This window comes from Myotis daubentonii, chromosome 2, assembly GCF_963259705.1.
Source record: "Myotis daubentonii chromosome 2, mMyoDau2.1, whole genome shotgun sequence".
In the NCBI taxonomy this organism is placed as follows: Eukaryota; Metazoa; Chordata; class Mammalia; order Chiroptera; family Vespertilionidae; genus Myotis; species Myotis daubentonii.
Genome location: NC_081841.1, coordinates 70,955,391 through 70,979,445, shown reverse-complemented (window position 1 = coordinate 70,979,445; position 24,055 = coordinate 70,955,391). Strand labels below are relative to the sequence as shown.

Sequence of the window (24,055 nt, the reverse complement as noted above, 5' to 3'; positions counted from 1 at the left end):
ATGCAGGAGGCAGCCGATCAATGATTCTTTCTCATCATTGATGTTTCTATCTCTCCCTCTCCCTTCTTCTCTGAAATCAATAAAAATATATTTTCAAAAAATCTGTGAACTGGAAATAATACCTAACTTTATGGGGTTAGTAAGAGGATTCAATGCGATAGTATGGGTAAAATATTTTGCATAATGTAAACTATTATTGTTGTCATTAGAATTATATTATTTTGAGGATTTTATATTTTAGAGGAGAACATAGACTTAAACATAGGCAAATCTAATAGAAACAATTAACAACATAACAAAGGCAACCCATAAATTTAGCCTGGGGAATAAAGTCATAAACCAAGCAGCACTGATCATTTTTCCAGGTTCTATAAATACTATCCCCTTTTGCCACTAAATAAATAATGATGTCTTCAAAACACGTTAGATGCAACACAGAATTATATATGGGAAAGTGGTCTTTAAATCCAGCAAGTTGGCCAGCTCAGCAGAGGGAACTCAAGGACAGAATGAGAAAATGGAATTAACAGTCTTAAAAAGGTGTCCTCTATTTCTGAAATTCTGATTCCATGGTCAAGATACTTGATGGAGTTTCCAGAGATACAAAAAAAGACAATTCAGAAAAACAGCATTTTCAAATAGTAGTTCCCTCCCTCTCTTTCTCCCTGATTTTTCTCAATTGTCTTTTGAAAAACTGGCCTTGGAAGAGAATGAACATTCACCTCATGAAGAAAGGAGTTATTTTGAATAAGTTGGGTCATTGAGGGAGGAATTCTATTAACTAAAGTCCTCGGGGAGGTGAATTATTGTTGATTCAGTTTGTGGTATTAAGTTGGGGTGTCCTTCTTCCATTACATATTATAAGGAAATTAAAGAGAAAAGGATAGGAAATGAATGCCTTAAAAATATGAGGATAAAGAGGACTAAGTAGTGTATATTAATTATGGTGAGGGTGGGAGGATAAGGATGTAAATAAGAAAATAACCCTGATGTTTGAAATTTACTAAAATTAATCTTTAAAAATATTGGCTAATGTCAACTAATCTGTTACTTTTATCTAAGGCAGCTAACTTCTATAAGAAGCTCCTTTTACACATTTTTCTTTTTTTATTAGTTCATTCTTTCATTCATCAAAAATTTATTATGTATTGCATACCAGCTGTGATGAAGACAGACATGATGCCAACCTTGATGAAGGTTAAATGTTAGTCACAAGAAGGGCCAGAGATAGCCCTCGCTGGTTTGGCTCAGTGGATAGAACATCGGCCGTGGACTGAAGGGTTGCAGGTTTGATTCCAGTCAAGGGAACGAACCTCGGTTGCAGGTGCATGCGGGAGGCAACCAATCGATGTGTCTCTCTCACAATGATGTTTCTCTGTACCACCCCCTCCTTTCCACTCTCTCTCTAAAAAAAACACACACAAAAAAAACACAATGGAAAAATATCTTCAGGTGAGGATTAACAAAACAAAAAAAATGTCCAGAGATAAAAGAAAAAAAAAAGAGGCTCCTGGATAACCCACAGTGAAAATCCATTCATTGAATGAGTAAAACCTACTATACAGTCCAGTGATCTAAGCCTCCCCAGCAAACCCCTCCATAACAATGTAGGTACATTCAGCTGATGTATGTATTAAAACAATAGCATTTGTTAAAAATATAATGCTACCAAAGTAAATATAAACTAAAGGGGAGAATTTGAATATTATCCTGTTGGGGAAAAAAGAGATTGATGTAATGTCATTTGATTATGATGGAACATTCTTTCCACCTCCCAAAGTGGATTGTGTGGTGCATCAACAATTTAAATTACTCCCCAAATGGGACCCTGACTTTCAGGATTTATAAAAAACAAGTATTTTAAAAAGAGGTCATTGCCTAAACAATTCCTTTAATCAGAAATCAGAGGATTTACTCAACGGATGGTGCCAAACTTTCTTCATGAAGACTACCATGGTACTTCACTTCCTTAGTCCCCATCACTCAAAAGGGTAAGAGGATCAAATTAATTTTTAAATGCAGATTTTTGGTTTACACAGTTCTTTTTCATCTTCTGGAAATTGATTACTAGACTTAATCAAGATTCCTCTGTGTATCATTAGCCAATTTAGCTTCCTTGTTTTTAATTTAATCTCCCGCCCCCCCCCCCCCCCCCCCAGTGAGTTTGGGAGAGCATGGTTCTAAGTCTATGGTGGATTTCATGCTTTTCTGTTCAAGCCTTGAGGGAAGCTAAATTGAAAAGTAGGAAAATAGTAATTAAAAGTGATGAGGACAAAAAGCTTTGGTGCTATGAAATGTGGACTCCCTGACCCAAGCCGAACCAAGCAGCAGTTTTTGGTTTTGATTATAGCTTTTCTTACTATTTTAATAAACATGAACCAGCATTCAAACTTTTAATATCCTGCTGCTTAACTATTTCCAAAGAGCCATCCAGCCCTTTTAAATGGCCTTTTGTTTTAAAATTTTAATTTGTTTGGCCCAGTCTCACCTTAGAATGCCGTAGCCTCATGGTAAACTCTTTTATAAGTTGATTTCCAGAATCACAAGCAATTCTTCTATTTCCCCCTCCCAACTAAGTGCTTCCTCATGTGCCAAAATTGTTGGTGCTGACAGCTTTCCTGCCTTGTTTTATCTGGTTCCCACAGTAAGTCCGAGAGACAAACACAAGAATGTGTCCAGCGTTGACTGGACGCGCCGTGGCCACAGTGATACTTACAGCTCCTCTAGGAAGCGGAGACTGTGCAGAGGACTCGGGGGCAGCTGGCTGATGTTGTTCATGCTGAGGTCTCTGGAGAGGAAAACAGACAGCGTGTGAGGAGCGGCGTCTGCCACCGCAAGGGAACCCAGCTGTTCAGCTCACACATCTTCAAGCAGTAGAGCCAAATGAACTCATTCTTTTGCTTGACAAATACATCGCGATTGTGCACCTTAAACATATTTCTATCCTACCCCTCCCCACCCCCCACCACCAGGGGCTCTCTATCCAGTTAGAGACCCTAGGAGGAGCTTATATGGATTCAAAACGACTTAGACCATTCATGGGCATGGTTGTAATGCTTCAGGTTTAAGACTACGTGATTAGGACGGCAAGGAAAGGCATAACTCAGTGCTAGACATAACTCAACGCCGTGTCTTGCGTTACATTTTGTGACAAAGAGAAATGTCTTCACCATGCAACGCTGGAAGTCCTGCCTCTCTGGGGCTATAAGCACCTTGTAAAAACAAATGTTTTGATTCAAAGAAACTTAAAAAAACAAAACAAAACCAAACAAGACAAAAAGCCTATTCCCTCCTTCTAACATGTTCCTTTTACAGGTTCTCGGATTGCATTAAATAAGTGAAATGAACCATAAAACAAGGGTGTAATGCGATCCTGCTCTGGAGCACACTTCCTGCTGGGCCTGCACAGTAGTTCCTGGCACAGGAAACAACAAGCCACTTTGGGCAGAACTCAATCAATTTTTGTTTTAAGAGAAACTCCATGTAATTAGATTTTATTCTGTTTTATTTTTCTGGTTAAAACATTTTTTTTTTTTTTTTACTGTGTCCCACATAATCCTACAGCACCACTGGTATATGCCATCTGTATCTCAGCTCCCCAAAGATGGCTAGACAGATTCTAATCAAGACCAACTAAGACTTTATGTAACAGTCAGCTGAAGGTTGACTTCAAAAAACACTCGTTGCTCACACCCGAAGATTCCGATCTAATGCCATTGAAATCTCAGACCAGGTCTACATGCTTAAAGTTTATCTTGCGATGCACAATGAGCTTCATATTTATTATTTCCATATTGATTTCATTGGCATAGAACATTGTATTAGGCGTACAACATAATTTGATATATGTACATATTGTGAAGTGATTACCACAAGTTAGGTTAGCATCCATCACCATTCATATTGACAAAACTTGTTTTCTCATGACGAGACCTTGTAAGATTTATCTCACAGCAACTTTCAAATCCACAATACAGTATTGTTAATAAGAGTCACTATGCTGTACATTACATTCCCATGAATTATTTATCTTATAACTGGAAGTTTATGTCTTTTGCCAACCTTCACCCATTTCACCCATTAGCTTTATTGAAAAAAAAACCCTGGATTTTTCTGTTATCGAAGGGGCCACATCCATTGCACACAACCAGCTGATTTCATTGAGGCTAAGAACTGAGGAATCATTCACTTTCTGACTTTAAAAAGTCACTAGTGGGAGCACTTTAGATCTTGCTTCCCAGCAATTGTCCTCAGATTTGGGCCAAATGAACTCTTATAAAAATGAAAGTCACCAATGTGTACAAGGAAGATAAAATACTCTGCTAAATGTTTTAGACTAGAGTGTGGTAAAAAAGCTGAATTGTTAATTTTGATGTTTGGTGAACAATAATATAGCTGAGTTAAATGCGATGTTCTCAACTTAAAACTAAACCATGCCAAAAATCTGCATTTTTCTGGCATTATCTAGATAAGAGAGCCAAATAACTGATTAGCATTTTCAGTTTTTTTTGTGTGCAGATATTTCTCTGAAGTAGTAAAGTTGTTTAGTTCCCTGAGCAGACATGGATTCAATTAATTAATGCAGTTTCTGGATTCCTCACAGTGACTATGGGATCTCTTCAAAGATTTGCTATTTCTCAGGGATACTCACTTGTTTGCTAACTGCTATACCACTTACTCCCTGAAGGGGATCAAGGTGGTTTGCTTGTGGAGCATGTTGATTGGCCACCTAGATTGAACCAGTCTCAGCATCAAGACAGCTGGCGTGGAGAGTGTTGACTTTCCTCTCCCCGAATATTCCTGAGTAATGTGCAAATCAGTTTGGGACAAGCATTAATCTTGTCTACGTGCAGAAAGCTCTAAGCAGAACAAGGAAATTTACACATTAAGGAGATTCATAAGCACTCTGCATTATTTATTACCGGATTTCAGGTACCTGGAAGAGAAGCTTATATAAGCCTTCCCTCTCAGGGTCCCCACTGGAGCACGTTGAGGGTGGAGCAGCAGAAAGAGTGCAGGCGTTGTCAGGGTGGAGTGTCAGGTTCAGTGTCTCGGGTTTGAATTCAGACCTCTCCGTTCACTAGCTGTATGATCTTGGAAAATTAACCTCCCTGTGCAGGCTTCCTCATATTTAAAAAAGGTGTCTCTACATTAATAGTTTGAAACCCTATGATTAACTGTTTCCAATGAGAAGAGAGTGACTTAATTTTCTTCTTAAAAGGGAGAGTACCTCCCTTTCCAACAGGAATTAAGAACTTCTCTGTGTTACCTGCCATGTGGTTCCTCTTAGAAAATGAGCTAGTATTGCTAAACCCAAACCTTATCACCTGTTTTTGATAAGGTTTCAAATAAAAGAGTTTGATAAGGTTTTTGATAAAAGAGTTTCCAGCAATGCATATAAGCCTAAAGCAGAAATAATTTTTTAAAATGACAATCTAATGTGAAATGAAATAGGCCTTTAAAATATAAATTCAAAGTGGGTAAGGTAAAATGTAATCTGTTTTTATTCACTTTTTCCTTCTCTGTGAGTAAAGGACCAAGTTTTTAAAATTTCTAATTTGCTGTGGACTTATATTGTTATAAAATATAATAAAAATTAATTATAAAAAAGTAAAATAAAAACACAAAGATATACAAAATAGAAGCCTCAATATTTTGTTACGTAATTCAATAGAGATTATTTAATTACTATAAAAGTTCCTAAACCTTTACTCTCAAATTCTTTAAAAAAAAATTTTTTTTATTGATTTCAGGGAGAAAGGGAGAGGGAGAAAGAGATAGAAACATCAATGATGAGAAAGAATCATTGATTGGCTGCCTCCTGCACGCTCCACACAGAGGATTGAGCCCACAAATCAGGCATGTGCCCTTGACAGGAATCGAACCTGGGACCCTTCAGTCCGCAGGCCGATGCGCTATCCGCTATCCACTGAGCAAAACTGGCTAGGGCTACTTTCAAATTCTTATCGGTTGTGAGTCAGTAAAAACACAGCCATGGCCTGGCTGGTGTGACTCAGTGGTTGAGTGCCGACCTATGAACCAGATCACAGTTCGATTCCTGGTTAGAGCACATGCTGGGTTGCCGGCTCGATCCCCTTTAAGTGGAGAATGAATCCAAGTCATCGTCAACTTTTCCTTTTTCCACTGTCCCTATGTCCATAAGGCACCCAGTGTTACTTCTACTACAGATCTTGCTTTTGGGTCTGGCTTCTCTTTCTTCTTGATAACTGCTCACTGTGTGTCTTTATTCTAGGTCACCTCCTATACCATGGCCAGAGAGGTCACCCTGAAAAGTTCATCTGATGGTCACTCCACTCAAACCCACTGTAAGCCAATAGCACAGACATCCCCTTAGGTGGATGATTTGGAAAAGGGCTCCTCCTCTGCAGGTGGACTAGTCTGTACATTACAGAAAAGATCTTTCTCCCACTGAAGGGGCCACAGAGTGGGGTGAATGCCTTGGCAAGCAGAGCTTGGCCTGGAGCTCAGCCCCCATGGAGGAGCCCCCGCTCAGCTGTAGCCATATGGGACTCCCCTGTCTGAGAACTTTTGCTGGCTCCAGGCCTCTTCGGGGAGCTAATGCCCGCATTTTTTAGGCTTTACACCATCTGGCCTAATATTCGTTTCCACCTTGATTTGATGTCACTTGTCTCTGTGCAATATGTGCGCTGGTTACACTGAAACTCTTGCTGTTCCTCTGTGTATGTCTCTGTCTTTACACATCTGATTCTCTTTTTCCAGAATACAGGAGTCTCTGTATTTCCAAATTACCACTCCAGTGTTCTCTCGCTTCCCTCCCCCCATTTACAATCTAGCTTAACAGACCCTGTGTTTCTGACACAACCTCTTATCTTTCTAGTTTAGTTGTTCTCTATTTTAACTTTTAGTCCTTTGATATTTCCAGTATCAAAGCCTTGTTTTAGCCTAAGAGCCTAGCTTAGATTGTGCATTGATCACCCGGATCAGTATCTCACTAACATACTCAACTCCCTAGTCCCCATCTTCTGTTTCACTCTCCTGGCAAAACCCCAGCTCTGGAAAAACACCATAATTCTTTTTCTCTGTTACTATCCCAGGGTACTGAGTGATACTAGAAAATAAAAACTCACAAATGTGCAGATTAGTGACTATAAATTCATGGTCTTTGTGGGTTCTCAACACTGCTGCACAATCCTGTTATTTGTTATTGCTCAATTTACTCCCACAGGGACTGTTGCCAACCTTTACCACTTGCCTCAAACCTCTTAATCAACAACCACCCCCATTATGGGATACCTTCCCTGTACTTCATGGAAATAAATGGAATTCTTCAGACCACCAAACATGTTATTGGCCAAATCCTTGTTCTCTTTTATCACCTGCTTACTATACCCATACTTTTCTCCTGGTTCAGTCTTGCTCCTGAATCCCATTCCCTCTCTGATGCTACAGCACAGCACTCCATGAATAATTCCTTTGATTTCCTGTAGTTTTTATCCTCTTCTCCTTCCCATTCACTGTGTAGATATAGTTAATTCTTTTCCATGACTGAAACAAAAGGAAAACAGGATCTCTCAATCCCATGTCTTCCTCTACCTGTTACTCAATCTTTCTCATTCCCTTTGGGGTTGTTTCTGGTTTACAATTATACTCTCCACTTCCCATTTCCTTTCTGACCATAACACATAAACTTCCATCCCTACACTCCAATAAAACTGCTCTTGCCGAAGAAACAGTGACCTCCATACTGTCAAATCTAATGAACACATGACTTACTGGGCCTCTCTCTTGCATTAGATGTGCTCTTTCTGGAAATTACGCTCCATTGTTTCCAAGTCATCATTCTCTCAGGACTCTTTTCATACTTTCCCAATCTTTCCACTTTATAGAGTCCTTTGTGGAATTTTCTTGTATCTACTCCTTACATGTCAGTGTTCTCTGGAGTTGTGCCCTTGGCCTAGAGCTCTTCAATCTCTACCCTCTTTCTTGGAGGCTATTACTTACTCGCAGGGGTTTAAGTATCACTTAAAAACCCATAACCTTCCAAATCCATATTCCTAGTCTTAATCTTTCTTCTAAGTTTCAGAATCATATAACTAACTCACTTTTGGATGTGTCCACTTAGCAATCTTACAGGAATGCACATGTCAAAAATGGGAGAAAACATTTTTTTTTCTATTCCAAACTTGTTTGTTCTTCTTAGAGCTAGTTTTTAGTTAATGCCACAACTGTCTTCCAGTTTAAAAAACCCAATTCTTGGATACTCTCCAAGCCTTCTTCCCTTTTTTTCATCAGCTCTGCCTATTCCTTTTTCTCTCTCCTTACTTTGCCCTGTTGCAGGCCCTAACCACTTCTGACCCAGGCACCTGAAATTGCCTTCCAATTCTGTGGCTGGCTGCTACCAGTCTTAGCCCTTTAGACCAGCGGTTCTCAACCTGTGGGTCGCGACCCCTTTGGCAGGTCGAACGACCCTTTCACAGGGGTCGCCTAATATCAGATATTTACATTACGATTCATAACAGTAGCAACATTACAGTTATGAAGTAGCAATGAAAATAATTTTATGGTTGAGTCACAACATGAGGAACTGTATTTAAAGGGCCAGAAGGTTGAGAACCACTGCTTTAGACCCATCTTCCAAATGGCAATGAGAATGATCTATAAAAAAATTCAGAATTAGACAAAGCACCATCTTACTTAAAACCTTTCCAAATGAAATCCACATTTGTTAGTATTACACACGAGCTCCATTGTATAGCACACAGCCTTTCACCATTCTGGCACATGGATTCTAATTCAGCCTTCAAGACCTGTGGTCGGGTGTCATCTCCAGGAAACCTTCTCTGACCTCTAAGGTTAGTGTAAGTGATTTGCTCTCTGTCCTCCTGCTTCATTGCACACAGTAGGCTGTATTCAGGATCAGTGGCCTTTTTCTTTTCTTTTTTTTTTTTTCCAATCACAGTACTTGTAGTGTTTAGCCAAGCCTGGCCATGTAGAAGATATTCAGTGAACATTGAACTGAATCCTCTTCTACTTCCTCCTTCCTGTGAGTGAGCAAATGATCTTACCCATTAAAAAAATTACATGTATATATTACATATATATATATTTCAGAGAGAAAGGGAGAGGGAACGAAACATAGAACCATCAATGATAAGAGTCATTGATTGGCTGCCTTCTGCACGCCCCCTACTGGGGATCAAAGCCCACAACCTGGGCATGTACCCTAACTGGGAATCAAACCGTGACCTCCTGGTTCATAGGTTGATGCTCAACCACTGAGCAATACCGGGTAGGCCAATCTTACCCATTTTAAAAAAAAAATTCCATGCTTCTCATCATATGGTTACACTGCTCCTAAGTGTAAAGTATATAACCCTTCTGGTATAAAACACTTTTGGAAACAAAACCCACTTTGTGTTGCATCTACCTTCCACAATGGTTTTTGCTCAGAATTACAATTATGTTTTCTCTTTTGAGTCAATCATATTTGCTTTCTGTCCCAGGAATTCCTGAAAAATTCTCATTCCCCTTCTGCCCCCATGTTCAAGCACCGTTATGCTGCTGCTACTGCTCTTCCCCCCTCCTCCCTCTATCCTTCCCCTTCCTCTTCCTCCTCCTCCTTCTTTTGCTTTCACCTCCTCTTTCCTTCTATGTTTCTTTTTCTCCTCCTTCTCCTGCTAAAATATCTTTCCTATCATTACTATGGATTTGTTGTGGGAAGGATGACTGCAGTAGGTACTTAGTCTGCCATCTTAAAATCCAGCCACACTGTCAATATTTAAGACTTAGTACATAAATCAGTGAACAAAGAGGCTGTTTCTTATAGTGTGACTATTAAACAAATTAAGAAAACAACAACAAAACATGATTCTTTAATCTCTGCCCCACTTGAAGACAAATATTTTCTTCTTTAGCAGCATGGTGCAATTCCCATTTCTTCTAAGTACAACCATTTAAAACTTGTCTTGGGAGATCCAGTAGCTTTTAGCTTTCTGCCAGAAACCTTTGTTAACAATGGATCCAGGCTGGAGCTGTTCCAGCACTTTTTAATTGATCACTTTTCAAATATGCCTCTGAAGATAAGCCATGAACTTCAAAAGGAAAGGTGCAGGCTTGCATAGCATTTTATGATAATATGAATAATGTTATTTCCACGTACTTTTTTCATGTTATTGTTCTTTTTTTTTTTCATCCTCACCCTGAGGAGTGAGGATATTTTTTCCATTGATTTTTTTTTTTTTTTTTTGAGAGTGGAAGGCAGAGGGGAGGGGAAGAGAGAAAGAAACATTGATGTGAGAGAAACACATTGATTGGTTCCCTTCCACATGCATCCCGACCTACCTGGGGCAGGGATCGACCCTACAACCCAGGTACATGCCCCCCACCGGGAATTGAACCCAAGACTCTCTGGTGTGCAGGCCGATGCTCTAACCACTGAGCGCACCGGCCAGAGCTATGATATTGCTTTTAACTCTAAAACGATGTACCTTTGAAAATGATTTTTTACTGAAGTAAAGCATATATGGGAAAATGAATAAATCTTAAGTGTCCAACCTAATGGGTTTTCAGTGTGCACACACCCTGGTACTTGAGAAAGAGAACATTGCCATCTCCTCACAAGTTCCCTCATGTTCCCAAGGAGCGAGTCTGCTCACTTTTACTAGTAATATTTTATATTAGGTTTTGCTTGGTTTTGATCTCTCTATAAATGGAATCATACAGTGCATAGTTGTGTGGTTTTTTTTTTAAAGATTTTATTGTTAGGGCAGTTTTAGGTTCACAGGAAAATTGAGAGGCAACTACAGAGATTTCCCATATGCTCCCAAACCCACATGTGCACAGCCTCCCCCATTATCAGCATGGCCTACCAGAATGGTACATTTGTTACAACTGATGAACCTATTGACACACAACCACCCAAAGTCTGCAGTTTACATTAGCATTTACTCTTGGTGTTGTACATTCTATAGGTTTGGGCAAATGTATAATGTCATGTATTCACTATAATAGTATCATACAGAGTATTTTCACTGCACTAAAAACCCTCTGTGCTCTGTCTACTCATCCCTCCCCTCTCCTACTACCACTCTTGGCAATCACTGAACTTTTTACTGCCTCCATAGTCTTGCCTTTTTCCAGAATGCCATATACTTGGAATCATACCATATGTAGCCTTTTGTGATTGTTTTGTTTCCTTTCACTTAGTAATACAGAACATAGTTGGGTTTTTTCTTGCTCATTATGTTTATGAGATTTTTACATGTGTGGTTCATAGCAATAGTTTTTTTCTTTTAAATGCAATATATCATCTCATTTTTATTATTATAAAAACTGTTGGGTTGAATATTTGGGTTCTTTTTAGTTTGTGGCTATTATGAATAGTGCTGCTATAAACATTCTTAAATATGTCTTTTATTGAAAATATTATATATGTTCATTTCTGTTGGGTATATATCTAGGAGTGAAATTATTGGGTCTTGATGTATATATGTTAAACTTTACTATTAGAATCCTGTCAAATAGTTCTCTAAAGTGGTTTGATTGATTCATACTTCTACCAGCATTGTAAGAGAATTCTAATTGTTTGACATCCAATTGTTTCCTTTTGTTATTACCAAAATTGGTATTATTTTTCTTTTAAATTTTAGTCATTTTGGTTAAATTACCATGATGTCTCACTGTGGTTTTAATTTGCATTTCCCTTGTATCTAGGAGAGTTGCATATCTTTTCATACAACTTTTGTCCATCAGGATATGAATTTTTACAAAGTGTCAGAAGAATATTTTGTCTTATTTGATGAACTTCATATTAAAAGCAAAACTTACTTGTTAAAAGTGGAACTATACATTGATATGTAAAGGACAAGCTAATAATCTCATTCTTCTTCTCATGTAATTATTCTTCCAGAGGTTTCGGCAAGTATATTAATCTGGAAACCAAGATGGCGGCATAGGTTAACGCCAGAGATTGCTGCCTCGAACAACCACTTCAAAAAACAACTAAAAGACGGAACGGACATCATCTCGAACCAAAGGAAGGCTGGCTGAGTGGAAATTCTACAACTAGGAGGAAAGAGAATATCATACCCTGACTCAGGGGAGGCGCAGTGCTGAAGTGAAATACTGAGGTGCGGAGTGCACGCGGAGTGGGCTGGAGGCGGAGGGCGGGGTTGTTGTTTTCAATCGGGAGGGAGTTTCAGACTCTGAGCTCCAGATCCGGGCGAGTCTCTAGGGACCCAGACTCAAACGGGAGAAGTGGGACTGTCTGGTTTCAGTCGGAACTCAAGGCAGCTCTCTCTCCGAGGTTTGCAGCGGTTGCTGGGACTCTGTGAGGCAGAGCCCCTAGGGACGGAACTGAGAGCAGCCATAACTGCTCGCTCCGGCCTGCCCTGTAGATCCCCAGGGACCCGCCCCGCCCAATCCCTGCGCAGAGCCATTTGCCGGATAGCCTCGGGCAAACACTAGATTAGCACCGCCCTAGAGATCCAGCACAGAAGCTCTCCCACTGCAGACACAGCAGACTCTCATAGCCAGTTAGCCTGGAGGTCAAATCACCCCCGGTATTGCCGACAACAATCAAGGCTTAACTACAACAAGACTGCGCACAAAGGCCACTAGGGGGTGCACCAAGAAAGCATAAAAAATGCGGAGACAAAGAAACAGGACAAAACTGTCAATGGAGGATATAGAGTTCAGAACCACACTTTTAAGGTCTCTTAAGATCTGTCTAGAAGCTGCCGATAAATGTAGTGAGATCCTCAAGAAATCTAATAAGACCCTCGATGTTATGATAAAGAACCAACTAGAAATTAAGCATACACGGACTGAAATAACGAATACTATACAGACTCCCAACAGCAGACCAGAGGAGCGCAAGAATCAAGGCAAAGATTTGAAATGCGAAGAAGCAAAAAACACCCAACCAGAAAAGCAAAATGAAAAAAGAATCCGAAAATATGAAGATAGTGTAAGGAGCCTCTAGGACAGCTTCAAGCGTACCAACATCAGAATTATAGGGGTGCCAGAAGATGAGAGAGAGCAAGATACTGAAAACCTATTTGAAGAAATAATGACAGAAAACTTCCCCCACCTGGTGAAAGAAATAGACTTACAGGTCCAGGAAGTGCAGAGAACCCCAAACAAAAGGAATCCAAAGAGGACCACACCAAGACACATCATAATTAAAATGCCAAGAGCAAAAGACAAAGAGAGAATCTTAAAAGCAGCAAGAGAAAGAAACTCAGTTACCTACAAGGGAATACCCATACGACTGTCAGCTGATTTCTCAACAGAAACTTTGCAGGCCAGAAGGGAGTGGCAAGAAATATTCAAAGTGATGAATATCAAGAACCTACAACCAAGATTACTTTATCCAGCAAAGCTATCATTCAGAACGGAAGGTCAGATAAAGAGCTTCACAGATAAGGAAAAGCTAAAGGAGTTCATCACCACCAAACCAGTATTATATGAAATGCTGAAAGGTATCCTTTAAGAAGAGGAAGAAGAAGAAAAAGGTAAAGATACAAATTATGAACAACAAACATGCATCTATCAACAAGTGAATCTAAGAATCAAGTGAATAAATAATCTGGTGATCATAATAGAATCAGGGACATAGAAAGGGAATGGACTGACTATTCTTGGGGGGCAAAGGGGTGTGGGAGATGCGGGAAGAGACTGGACAAAAATCGTGCACCTATGGATGAGGACAGTGGGTGGGGAGTGAGGGCGGAGGGTGGGGCGGGAACTGGGAGGAGGGGAGTTATGGGGGGGGGGAAAGAGGAACAAATGTAATAATCTGAACAATAAAGATTTAATAAAAAAAAAAACCTAATGTGCTTAGAACACACCCCAAAATAGAGAAATAAGCAAGAAGACAACAAAACCAAACAAACAATAACTAAAGCAAACCAAACCCTTTTGGGACAGTCAGAATCAAAAGCCCATGAAGTTAATCATGGATGTTTATGCACTTTTCTCAAAGGAAAAGGTCCCGATCAGAAGTGAACTATTTTTTATTTAGGCAATCTTGGTGTTTTGTTTTGTTTTGAAATCCATAGCAACATGAAATCCATAGCAGTGGGAGGCAGGCTCAACAAAGCTGGTAATGATGTGGGAATGCAGATGTAAGAATTACAATAATAATAATTAATAACAATATCATCATCATAAAATGCACAGGTCTTTGATCATTCAGTGTCATTGTTATAGATATTTCAAAAGCTTTCAACCAATTTGGAATCAATTACCCCTCCAAGATAAAGTAGAACTTTATACATTCTAGAGGACTATCCAATAACCAAAAATCATCTGAAAGTTTAGGTATTTAGGAATACCATAAGGTTCCATCTCTTCTTCCTTTCTCTATTTTCTGTGAACAATTTCTAGCCTTGAACTTGTACCTGTGCAACAGATCTATATTTCTAACAGCTTTCTTTTATAACTTCTCCATGTGATTAATCAACCAGTTACCTAAAATGTAACGCATTATAAACTGAACTCATTTTCTCTTTTCCCCAAACCAGCTTTTCTCTTTTGTCTTCTCATCTTGATTAACGCATTCTTTAAAGCAACCAAGCTAGAAACTTAGAGTTTATTTATTTATGTTTTTACATTCTCTTACCATTCATCTTCACTCTCCTCTAAATGATCATTAGTCCTGTTGGTTATATCTCTGAAATGTTTCTGGAATAATAATAACTAACATTTATTTGTGTCAAATAATACTAAGATTTATCTGGGACTCACACACACACACACACACACACACACACACACACACACACACCCCAACAGAATCTAATGAATCTTCAGCTAAGAACCCATTTTAAAGATGAAGAAACAGAGGCACATAAAACTTTAGCTTTCCCAGGGTGACACTAGCAGTAAGTGGCAGAGCCAGGGTCTGAACCAGGTCTGTCTGACTCCTAAGTTAATGGAATCAGCCACTTGCAGCTACACTGTATACTAGAATCCATGCTTTAATTTCCAGTTTTTGTGTCCATAGCTTAAATTTAGGCCTTAATATTTGCTTGGCCTTAGGAGTTTTCACTCCTAAGAAGTACATGCATGTAGAGGGATGCCTCAGGGCAAGTCTCTCTACTTCTCTGCACCTGCTCACACCTTTGTGGCATCTCTGGCAGCTCTCACCTCTTGGCCAGTCCCTTCAAATGCTCCTATTCAGACCACCTCTCTGGACCATCTGTTCTACTTCCTTTGCCTTTGGACATCATCCTTTGGGTCCTGCTTAGCTCCATGGTCTACAGTCCCTGGTCTATCTCTCCTCCCACTCGGATTCCAGAATTCCAGCTGAAACCCTGGGCTTCCCACTTATCTCAAAGGGAAGATCAAGTCATTGTAATGAGTTCCTTTTTGCTTTTTGCAATGAGTTCTCTTTTTTTAAACTATTTAAATTTATTTTATTTATTTTTCAATCTTTAATTTCTTTATTGATTAAGGTATTACATATGTGACCTCATTCCCCCCGTAAGCCCTCCCCCCACTCATGCCCTCGCCCCTGTTGTCTGTGTCCACTGGTTGGGCTTATATGCATGCATACAAGTCCTTTGGTTGATCTCTCCCCCTTATCCCCACCCTCCCCTACTTTCCCTCTGAGATTTGACAGTCTTATTGCTGCAATGAGTTCTTAATAGTCCTCTCCGCCTTCATTCTCCATTCTCTCCTCTTTCCCAGTCCCTCTCAAGTTATCTTATTTTTTTTTTGCCTAAAGTATTAAAGAACTAATATTTTAATTGTGCTTCCTTTCTTTCATTTAACAATAATTCCTTTTTTTGTCTAGAACTTTAGAGTTTACAAAAACACTTTATACCCACAAATTCTTCCTAATTTGTCTTAGAAATGCAGAAATGTTGGAGCACAATTTACACTATATTTCCAAAAAGTTGCTTTGAAACCAATTAAATTTTTTATTCTGTGTGCGATATTTGAACATGGATATTTGCAGAGTCCTAAGACCATGCTATAATTCACAATACTATTGTTCACTTGAGTAACATATTCTGTTTTTTTTTATGCTTAAAAAAACCAAAACAACTGGCTTTGGAACTAGAATAGGGTTTCTTAACCTTGACCCTACTGGCATTTGGGGCCGGATGATTCCTTGCTGTGGGGCTGTCCTGTGGATTGTAGGTGTTGAGCAGCATACCTGGCTTTCCCCACCAGGTGCCAGTAGCCCCTCTCTCCACCCAGTGACAATTAAGGACTTTTCTAAACTGTTACGGGCTGAACTCTATGTTGAAGTCTTAACCCTCAAGAACTCAGAATGTGATTATATTTGGAGACAAGGTCTTTAAAGAGGCAATTAAGTTAGAATGAGTTCATTAGAGTGGGCCCTTTTCTGATATGACTGGTACCCTTATATGAAGAGGAAATTTGTACAGACAGGGACAGAGAGAAGACCATGAAAGACACAGGAAGAAGGAAAACTCTACAAACCTAGGACAGAGGCTTCGGCAAAACCAACTGTGCTGACACCTGGACCTTGGAAGGCTAGCCTCCAGGACTATGAGAAGTGCCTGTTATTTAAGCCACCCGTTCTGTGGTGCTTTGTTATGGCAAACTAGTGCCCAGACATTGCCAAATAAATGTCCCGTAGGGTCAAATCGCCCCTGGTTGAGAATCACTTAGCTAGTACCCATGAATTACATACACATAGGAAACTATTAATTTTGCTTTTTGTGATGACAGAAAAAGTAAGTTTCCAATGTTTTTTTTTCTTCAAAAGAGGGAATTAAGAAGGACCTTCACTCCACACTCCTCTTTCACACCATAAATACCTTTTAGCAGATCATTTCATTACCTTAATATTGGACAATGAAAATATAAAATAAAAGGCAGAGCTAAAGACTGTAAGATATAGTGCTTATACATTCCAGGGAGTGACTCTGGCACTGTGTCACTGAGTCTCTTAAATAATTCCAGGCCTGTGGTTGCGCTTAATGGCTCCACGATAATTACCCAGAAAAGACCTCCAAGGCAATATTTCAAAGAAAATCTTCCAAAAGATTTCATTAAAGGAACTAGATCTATTTTATTTCACTCAGGCAGAAATTCCCATTGTTTTCCCTGCCCTGTGCAATAAGCAATATTGAAATATCTTGCAGTCAACATGGTGTGACTATGGGACCCTTTCATGCCAGCAGGTTGAAATCTTTCCCATCCATGTTCCAGCTAATATCTGGGTGCACACGCAAAGGCACTGCGCTATTATTAAAAAAGGTGAATCTGATCCATCATCCTACCCTGTCCCATGGGTTCTAAAAGCCATTGCTGGTTGCTCATCACCTGCAGAATGGAGCCTACATCTTGTTATCTAGCTGAGGGATGAGGAAAGGGAAATAGGTTATAGATTTGGAAAAGAGGCCAGGGTCTCAAATGACAGTTCAGTAACTACACTGCTGTTAGAATTTTTCACTATTATGCTTTTGTGGCCTGAACTTGCTAAGGCTGTACTGTCACACCTATTTCATGCTGCCATAGTGAGGATGAAATGAAATAATATAGGTGCATGCCCTTAACTCAGTGTCTGACACTGGAAAGGGCTTTACCAGTTGCCTGCTGAAGTTCCCATGGTCCACTCATAATTCCCTGGATTAGGTTTACCTCGCCTCAAACCTTTCCAAATAGTCAATCTTCCAGTCACAACCAACTGCCTTTGATTCTCCAATGTGTCCTGAGGTTTTGCCTTTGAGATGGACACAGGACGCAGATTTCCAATGAACGTGGTGTTTAAGGGGAGGGATGTGGGGGAGCCTGTCCTGTGGTTTCCTGCTCCCGGCTTTGCTAGAGCCGTGCAGACTAGTGAAACTGCACGTCAAGTGCCTGGCACAGGGCCGCGGCCAGAGGAAGCAGTCATCATCTGCTCCTGGTCACATCTGCCTGCCCAGATCCCCCTCATTCCTCATTCCTCAGGCTCTCCCACTTCCTGCTTCCACTCCTGGCCCCCTCCATCAATGCTCCACATGGCAGCCAAACGTAGCTTTCCAAAACAGAATTAGATAATTCCCTAGCACTGCCTGAAATCCTCCAACAGATTCCTGTTTGCTCCTAGATTAAATCCAAATGCCTCCGTGTGGCTGACGGTCCCTGACTGATCAGGCTCCTGCTAACCCTCCATCCTCACCCTGACTCACTGTCCCCTCGCTCACAGGTGATACCCGTGGCCATGCAGTTCCTCCTACACCCCAAGTGCTTTCCCTCCTCCGGCCTTTTCTGTGCACTGACCTATGCCCTTGGCGGTTCACTGCATTTCACCCTCCCTTCCAAAGGCTGGCTCCTCTTTATTCTTTTTTTGTTGTTGTTCCTCACCTGAGGATATTTTTCCATTGATATTTTAGAGAGAGTGGGAGGGAGGAGGAAAGATAGAGAGAGATAATTATCTATGTGAGAGAGACACACTGATTGGCTGCCTCCCCCATGCGCCCCGACCAGGGCCAGGGATTGACTCTGCAAGTGAGGTACATGAATCCAACCTGGGACCCTTCAGTCCTCAGGCCAACACCCTAGCCACTGAGCCAAATTGTTTAGGTTCTTTATTATTAAATATAGCTTTTTCAGTAAGTTCTCTTGACTCCAGAATAGGTCTTTTCCCACCTTTCCTTGCTCTTCTTCCTACACCCCACTTTCCTCCACACTCCCCACCCCAACTTCCCACCAACATTCTTTTCATTTAGAACAGTCTGTGGCCACATTTTCATTTACTGTCCTATCTTCCTTTCTTTCTTTTTTTTTTAAAGTTTTTTTTTAAAATATATTTTATTGATTTTTTACAGAGAGGAAGGGAGAGAGATAGAGAGTTAGAAACATCGATGAGAGAGAAACATCTATCAGCTGCCTCCTGCACACCTCCTACTGGGGATGTGCCCGCAACCCAGGTACATACCCTTGACCGGAATCGAACCTGTGACCCTTGAGTCCGCAGGCTGACGCTCTATCCACTGAGCCAAACCGGTTTTGGCTTCCTTTCTTTTTCTTTTTAATTAAATATATTCTTATTGATTTTAGAGAAGAAGAGAGAGGGAGAGAGAGAGAGATAGAAACATCAATGATGAGAGAATCATTGATTGGCTGCCTCCTGCATAACCCCTACTGGGAATGAAGCCTGCAACCCGGGCATTTGCCCTTGACTGGAATCAAACCTGGGACCCTTCAGTCCGCAGGCCAACGCTCTATCCACTGAGCCAAACCAGCTAGGGCCTGTCTTCCTTTCTTGAATGCCATGAGGGCAGGGGTGTGTGAAATCACCAACTCTCTGCACAGCATCTGGCACATGGTAGACAATCAATATATACTTTCGTTGAGTGACCTACCTGCTGAGTGAATGCTACATTATCCGACATTATTCCCTTCTTCTCTTATTTCTAGGAGGATTATTTTTACTAAGTATGTTTTTGTGGGTCTTGAAGGATAGTATACAAAGCAGATTAAAGAATACAGTGTCTTCCTTGTATTTCCTTTAGACAGTTGGCTAAAATGTACTTTAAAAATAACTCTACTATGAATGCTAATCTATCAAAAAGATATTAATGGATAGAAAAAAAGAAAAGAGAACCCAATAAATCTCACTGATAATTTTTGAGTTAGTTTCTAGTTGAATATGGAAGATGTAGAAACATGATTGTATTTCAAAATTAAATAGAGAGGGCCTGAATTCTATTCCTATTTTGTTATTGAATAGTATGTGGTCTGCTTAGATACATAAATCAATTTTTCCCTCCCACTTAATGGAAGTATCTTTACTGTTCTTACCTCAGTGGTATGGGGTATGCGAATGCACTATTTATAAAGCATATTCTGAGATCCTTTGAAGTGCCTACAATATACTTAATGAGCTCTTGTTATTTTTGCAATGCTTTTAAGCATTTTGAACTCAAAACATAGTAGTGAAAACAGAAATGTACTTATCTAAAAGAACAAAATGCTACAGATAGACCCTGACTTGAATTCAGTTACTCAAGAGTTTGATGTAAACATCCTTTCCTTTAAACTAAAATAATCCCATGAACACTGGCTGGCATTGGAAAGATGAGAGACGTAAAATTTCTCCATGTTGCAGTGGCACTTTTCAGATATGCTATGAAAATAATTTTCCAGCTTAAAGTTTGTCCTCACTTCACTCTGGGGCTGACAGACCAATTCTAAAGAGATACTATTCAATTTCAGATAAACTGTATCCCCATTCAATTTAACCAAGATTCCAGTAGAGGGAGCAGAGTCAACAATTACAGAGAGATTTTAAAAACTCGGACATTTCAACAGTGAAGAGACCAAATGCTGAACTGGTTTGAGAAATACAACATTTTAGCTACCAATAACATGGCTTACTATTTATCTTCCAAATTATTGCTGTCACCAAGGCATTTGCCCGCCTTGCCTTAACATCTGCTAAGAAACATTCATTTATATAATTATGAGTGCCTTGAGCCAATAAGTCACTGATGAACTTTTAAAAACAACCAGAGGAGTAATCATTCATTGTTATTGGTTAATGAGTTACAAAGCTTAAGGAAATGCAAAAAAGTATTCATTTAGTCATTTAGACCAAGTCTGACTACATGTAGAATCAGAAATTCGAAATGTCAGTGTAAGCTACATCAAATGTATAATTATTAACTGAGAAATGATGGAAGAGAAAAAGAAATGGGGAACCTCAAAAAGGGAAAGCTCATGCTGGTGTCTTTGCAATGAATCTTGTTAAGGAACTGAGTCGTGTGTGGGAACTCAACAAGTGCATGCTGATGATTAAGCTAAAAGAGTAACAAAGGCAAGGAGTTGGACCAGCCATGAGGAAGTGAGTTTACAAATCTTACTACAAATTAAACAGCAAGAAATAAAGCTCTGACATTCATGGAAACTTCCTTTAGTCGTCACATTGCCAATTCCAGCTGCCCTGGAGTTGGGCATTTATAGCTGATGTGACTATATGTGGCAGTCCTACTTGCTGTGTTCTTAGCAGTTTAGTGTCATGAAAGGAGGCCATTATTACAAAAAAATTCCCATGAGAGCTAGTTGAATTAATTATCGGTGATAAGGATTTTATCCACTAATACAATAGTGGGTAGTTTTTAATGTGTTTTCATGAATATGAAACTTATTCTTTAAAAAAATATATACTTTAATTGATTTCAGAGAGGAAAAGAGACAGAGAGAGACAGAAACATCAATGATGAGAGAGAATCATTGATCGGCTGCCTACTGCACGCTCCCTACTGGGGATCGAGCCTGCAACCTGGGCATGTGCTCTTGATTGGAATCAAACCCAAGACCCTTCAGTCTGCAGGCTGATGCTCTACCCACTGAGAAAAACCAACTAGGGCATTCTTTTATTTTACTTTTAAAAATTAAAATTAAATTTTAAGTCAAAATGATTACATATGTATATATTTATATTTGTACTTATATACATAATATATTATCTACATTATATATACATATATAGTTTAAATAACTAGCCTATATAATAAAAGGCTAATATGCACATCCACTGAACCGTGGAATGACCAGTTGCTATGATGTGCACTGACCACGAGGGGGCAGACACTCAATGTAGGAGCTGCCCGCTGTTGGTCAGTGTGCTCCCACAGGGAAAGCATCACTCAGCCAGAAGCCAGGCTCACAGCTGGAGAGCGCAGTGGCGGTGGCGGGAGCCTCTCCTGCCTCTGCTGCTGTGCTAAGGATGTCCGACTACTGGCTCCTGGTTTGCAAGAGGGTGCAGGCCGGGCTGAGGGACGCCCTCCCCGAGTGCATGAATTTCTTGCACTGAGCCTCTAGTCTATATATATAAAACCCTAATGTGCAAATAGACTGAACAGTGGAACAACTGAACAACCAGTTACTATGATGTGTGCTGACCACCAGGGGGCATATGTGGACCATCTCAGGTGTCAGCAGCAGGCAGCAGAGCGTGGCACATGTGGGTGTCGGCCACGGTGGGATGGTGGAGCAGGTGAGTGGGGACACCAGACCAAGGCGGGGCGCCAGTCACTGTCATCGGGGCGAGCCTCTGGTGGTTACTGAAAATTCTTTGCTCCTGCATGCCATGGTCCTGCCCAACGCTCACACCCGCTGCTGGCACTGGGTGCTGGTCCTGATGTCTTGGCACCTTGAGTGGGTGTGAGCGGGGGTTGCTGGCCCTGATCTCCCCTGAGGGTTTCTCCACCTCCCTCTGCTTTTGACTGTGCCAGCCCCACTTGCACCCACTGCTGGTGTTGATCCCAATTGCTTGGCAGACATGGGACCAGGGCGGTGGCAGGAGGGGGTGGGCAGGAGCATGGAGAATGGGCTGTGCCTACCACAGCCTTGAGGCCCACACAGTTCCTTTCAAGGTGCACAAATTCATGCACTGGGCCCCTAGTAAACTTTATAATTAAAAAAGTTAATACAAAATCAAAACAGTCTCCAAGCCCTTATCCTTCTCTCCCGTCTCTGACTTCTACTTCTCAGAGGCAATGATTTGCACCTCTCTCAGGGGTCACTTTCTTTAGACTGTAACTTTCTAGTCTTTTGGATGGTGAGGTGACAGTTATCTGGCTGTATAAGCTAAGGGAAATGTTTAACGGCTTATTATTAAGACTTTCAATGACTCCTTATTTTCAACAATACTTGGGCCTTCAAAAGTACCCCTTTCTAGGGAGTTACATAGCAATTGGCTTGCTTCTTCACTTACTCCACACAATTTCTCTGCTAAGTCATTTCACAAATTTGTTAACACATCCTATCTATTAAAATTGTCTCTCGTATTCTCTGTCTTTGTATTTTTTCTGCTTTTTAAATTACTTTTCTGCCACTTAAGATAAACACGTGTTTAATCTGATACATGTTTCTGATATTTTTCTTAAGTTGAAACCACAATACTAATTATTCAAATATCTACTTGTTTTAGGTTTAATGTTTTGTTTTTCCAATCCATACCAGCCTGATTAAAAATAGCAAATGATTTGTTTACATGGCATAGTTCCCAGTCACACTGAGGAACTATAGTCCCCAATTAATTTCCTTCCCAAATTATTCTGGAAGTTCTAGCCTTGGCTTGGATGATTCATCTGTATGCCAAGAACTAGATTTTTTGACCATAGTATGGTATCTGCTGTTGACCTCTTTCTACTGTTGACTTGCTGTGGTGACGTGTTAAATGCTATCAATGATCAGTCAGTGATGCCCCAGGTGCTCAACCCAGGCATTTTCCATCTGAGACTAACAAGTATCCAGTGCTCCATTGGTACCACCATCACCAATGCCTCCACCATTACCAATACCAACTGCTCTGGACCCCAATGTTGCAGTTGGTCACTTTAGATACTTCTTAGGAGGGTTCTGGTTCCTCCATGTAAATAAACCCTTCCTCAGTCATGCTGGAATCCCAGAGTAGAGTCAGCCTGGGTACCGGATACCCAGAGTGGTCCCACTTACATGTCTGTATGTCTCCAAAGAACATGTCTTTAAATACTGCATATACAGAAAGATGTCAACACATTTCCATTTGTGGAGGAGGACATTTTGAAGGAGTTGAGATTTCAGTAGCTCTTTTTAGTGTCAAAAGAATAGTAAGGAAAGGTGGGTGTTCAGAGGGAGTGATTGAGAGTTCCAGCTGGTGGGCTTGGGTAATTTTGCTGCCCACCTACTGATCTGGCTAGTGACAGTGGCCTATTATTTCCTCATTAAGATGTCAATCCCATCTGACCTGGTGCTCAAAGAGAACAACTTTCCTAAGTAAAACAACACTGTTTCAATCACAGACATGCTGATGATTTTTCTATCCTATTCACACCTCCAAGCTAACTCTCCAGATCCCCAGGTGGGAATAAAATGACCAAAGAGGAAATGAGATGTACAAAATAAAAGTCTTCATTTTCTAACTAAGATAAAAATGGTAAGCATTTCTTAGTCCTATGAGATCTAATATAAGGCCAATCTTCCCATAAAATCCTTACCAGATCTTAGCTAGTTGGGAATTAATCTCTTCCTCCACCAAACTTTCAAAGAACACTCTTTTTACTTATATTAAATAGTCAGTCACAACGTTTCTACTATCACGGTGTTCTGAGAGCTGTCTACC

The 24,055-nt window shown here is 40.3% G+C and overlaps 1 protein-coding gene across 1 annotated transcript in view; it reads right to left on the bottom strand.

Moving 5' to 3' along the window:
- The window catches only part of LGR5 (leucine rich repeat containing G protein-coupled receptor 5), a 144,379-nt gene that overhangs the window by 79,405 nt on the left and 40,919 nt on the right, over positions 1 to 24,055 (bottom strand). Inside the window, exon 2 of the mRNA XM_059683647.1 lies at positions 2,717 to 2,788. Within this exon, the coding sequence (XP_059539630.1) occupies positions 2,717 to 2,788 (72 nt within the window). The remainder of the gene's footprint in view (positions 1 to 2,716; positions 2,789 to 24,055) is intronic.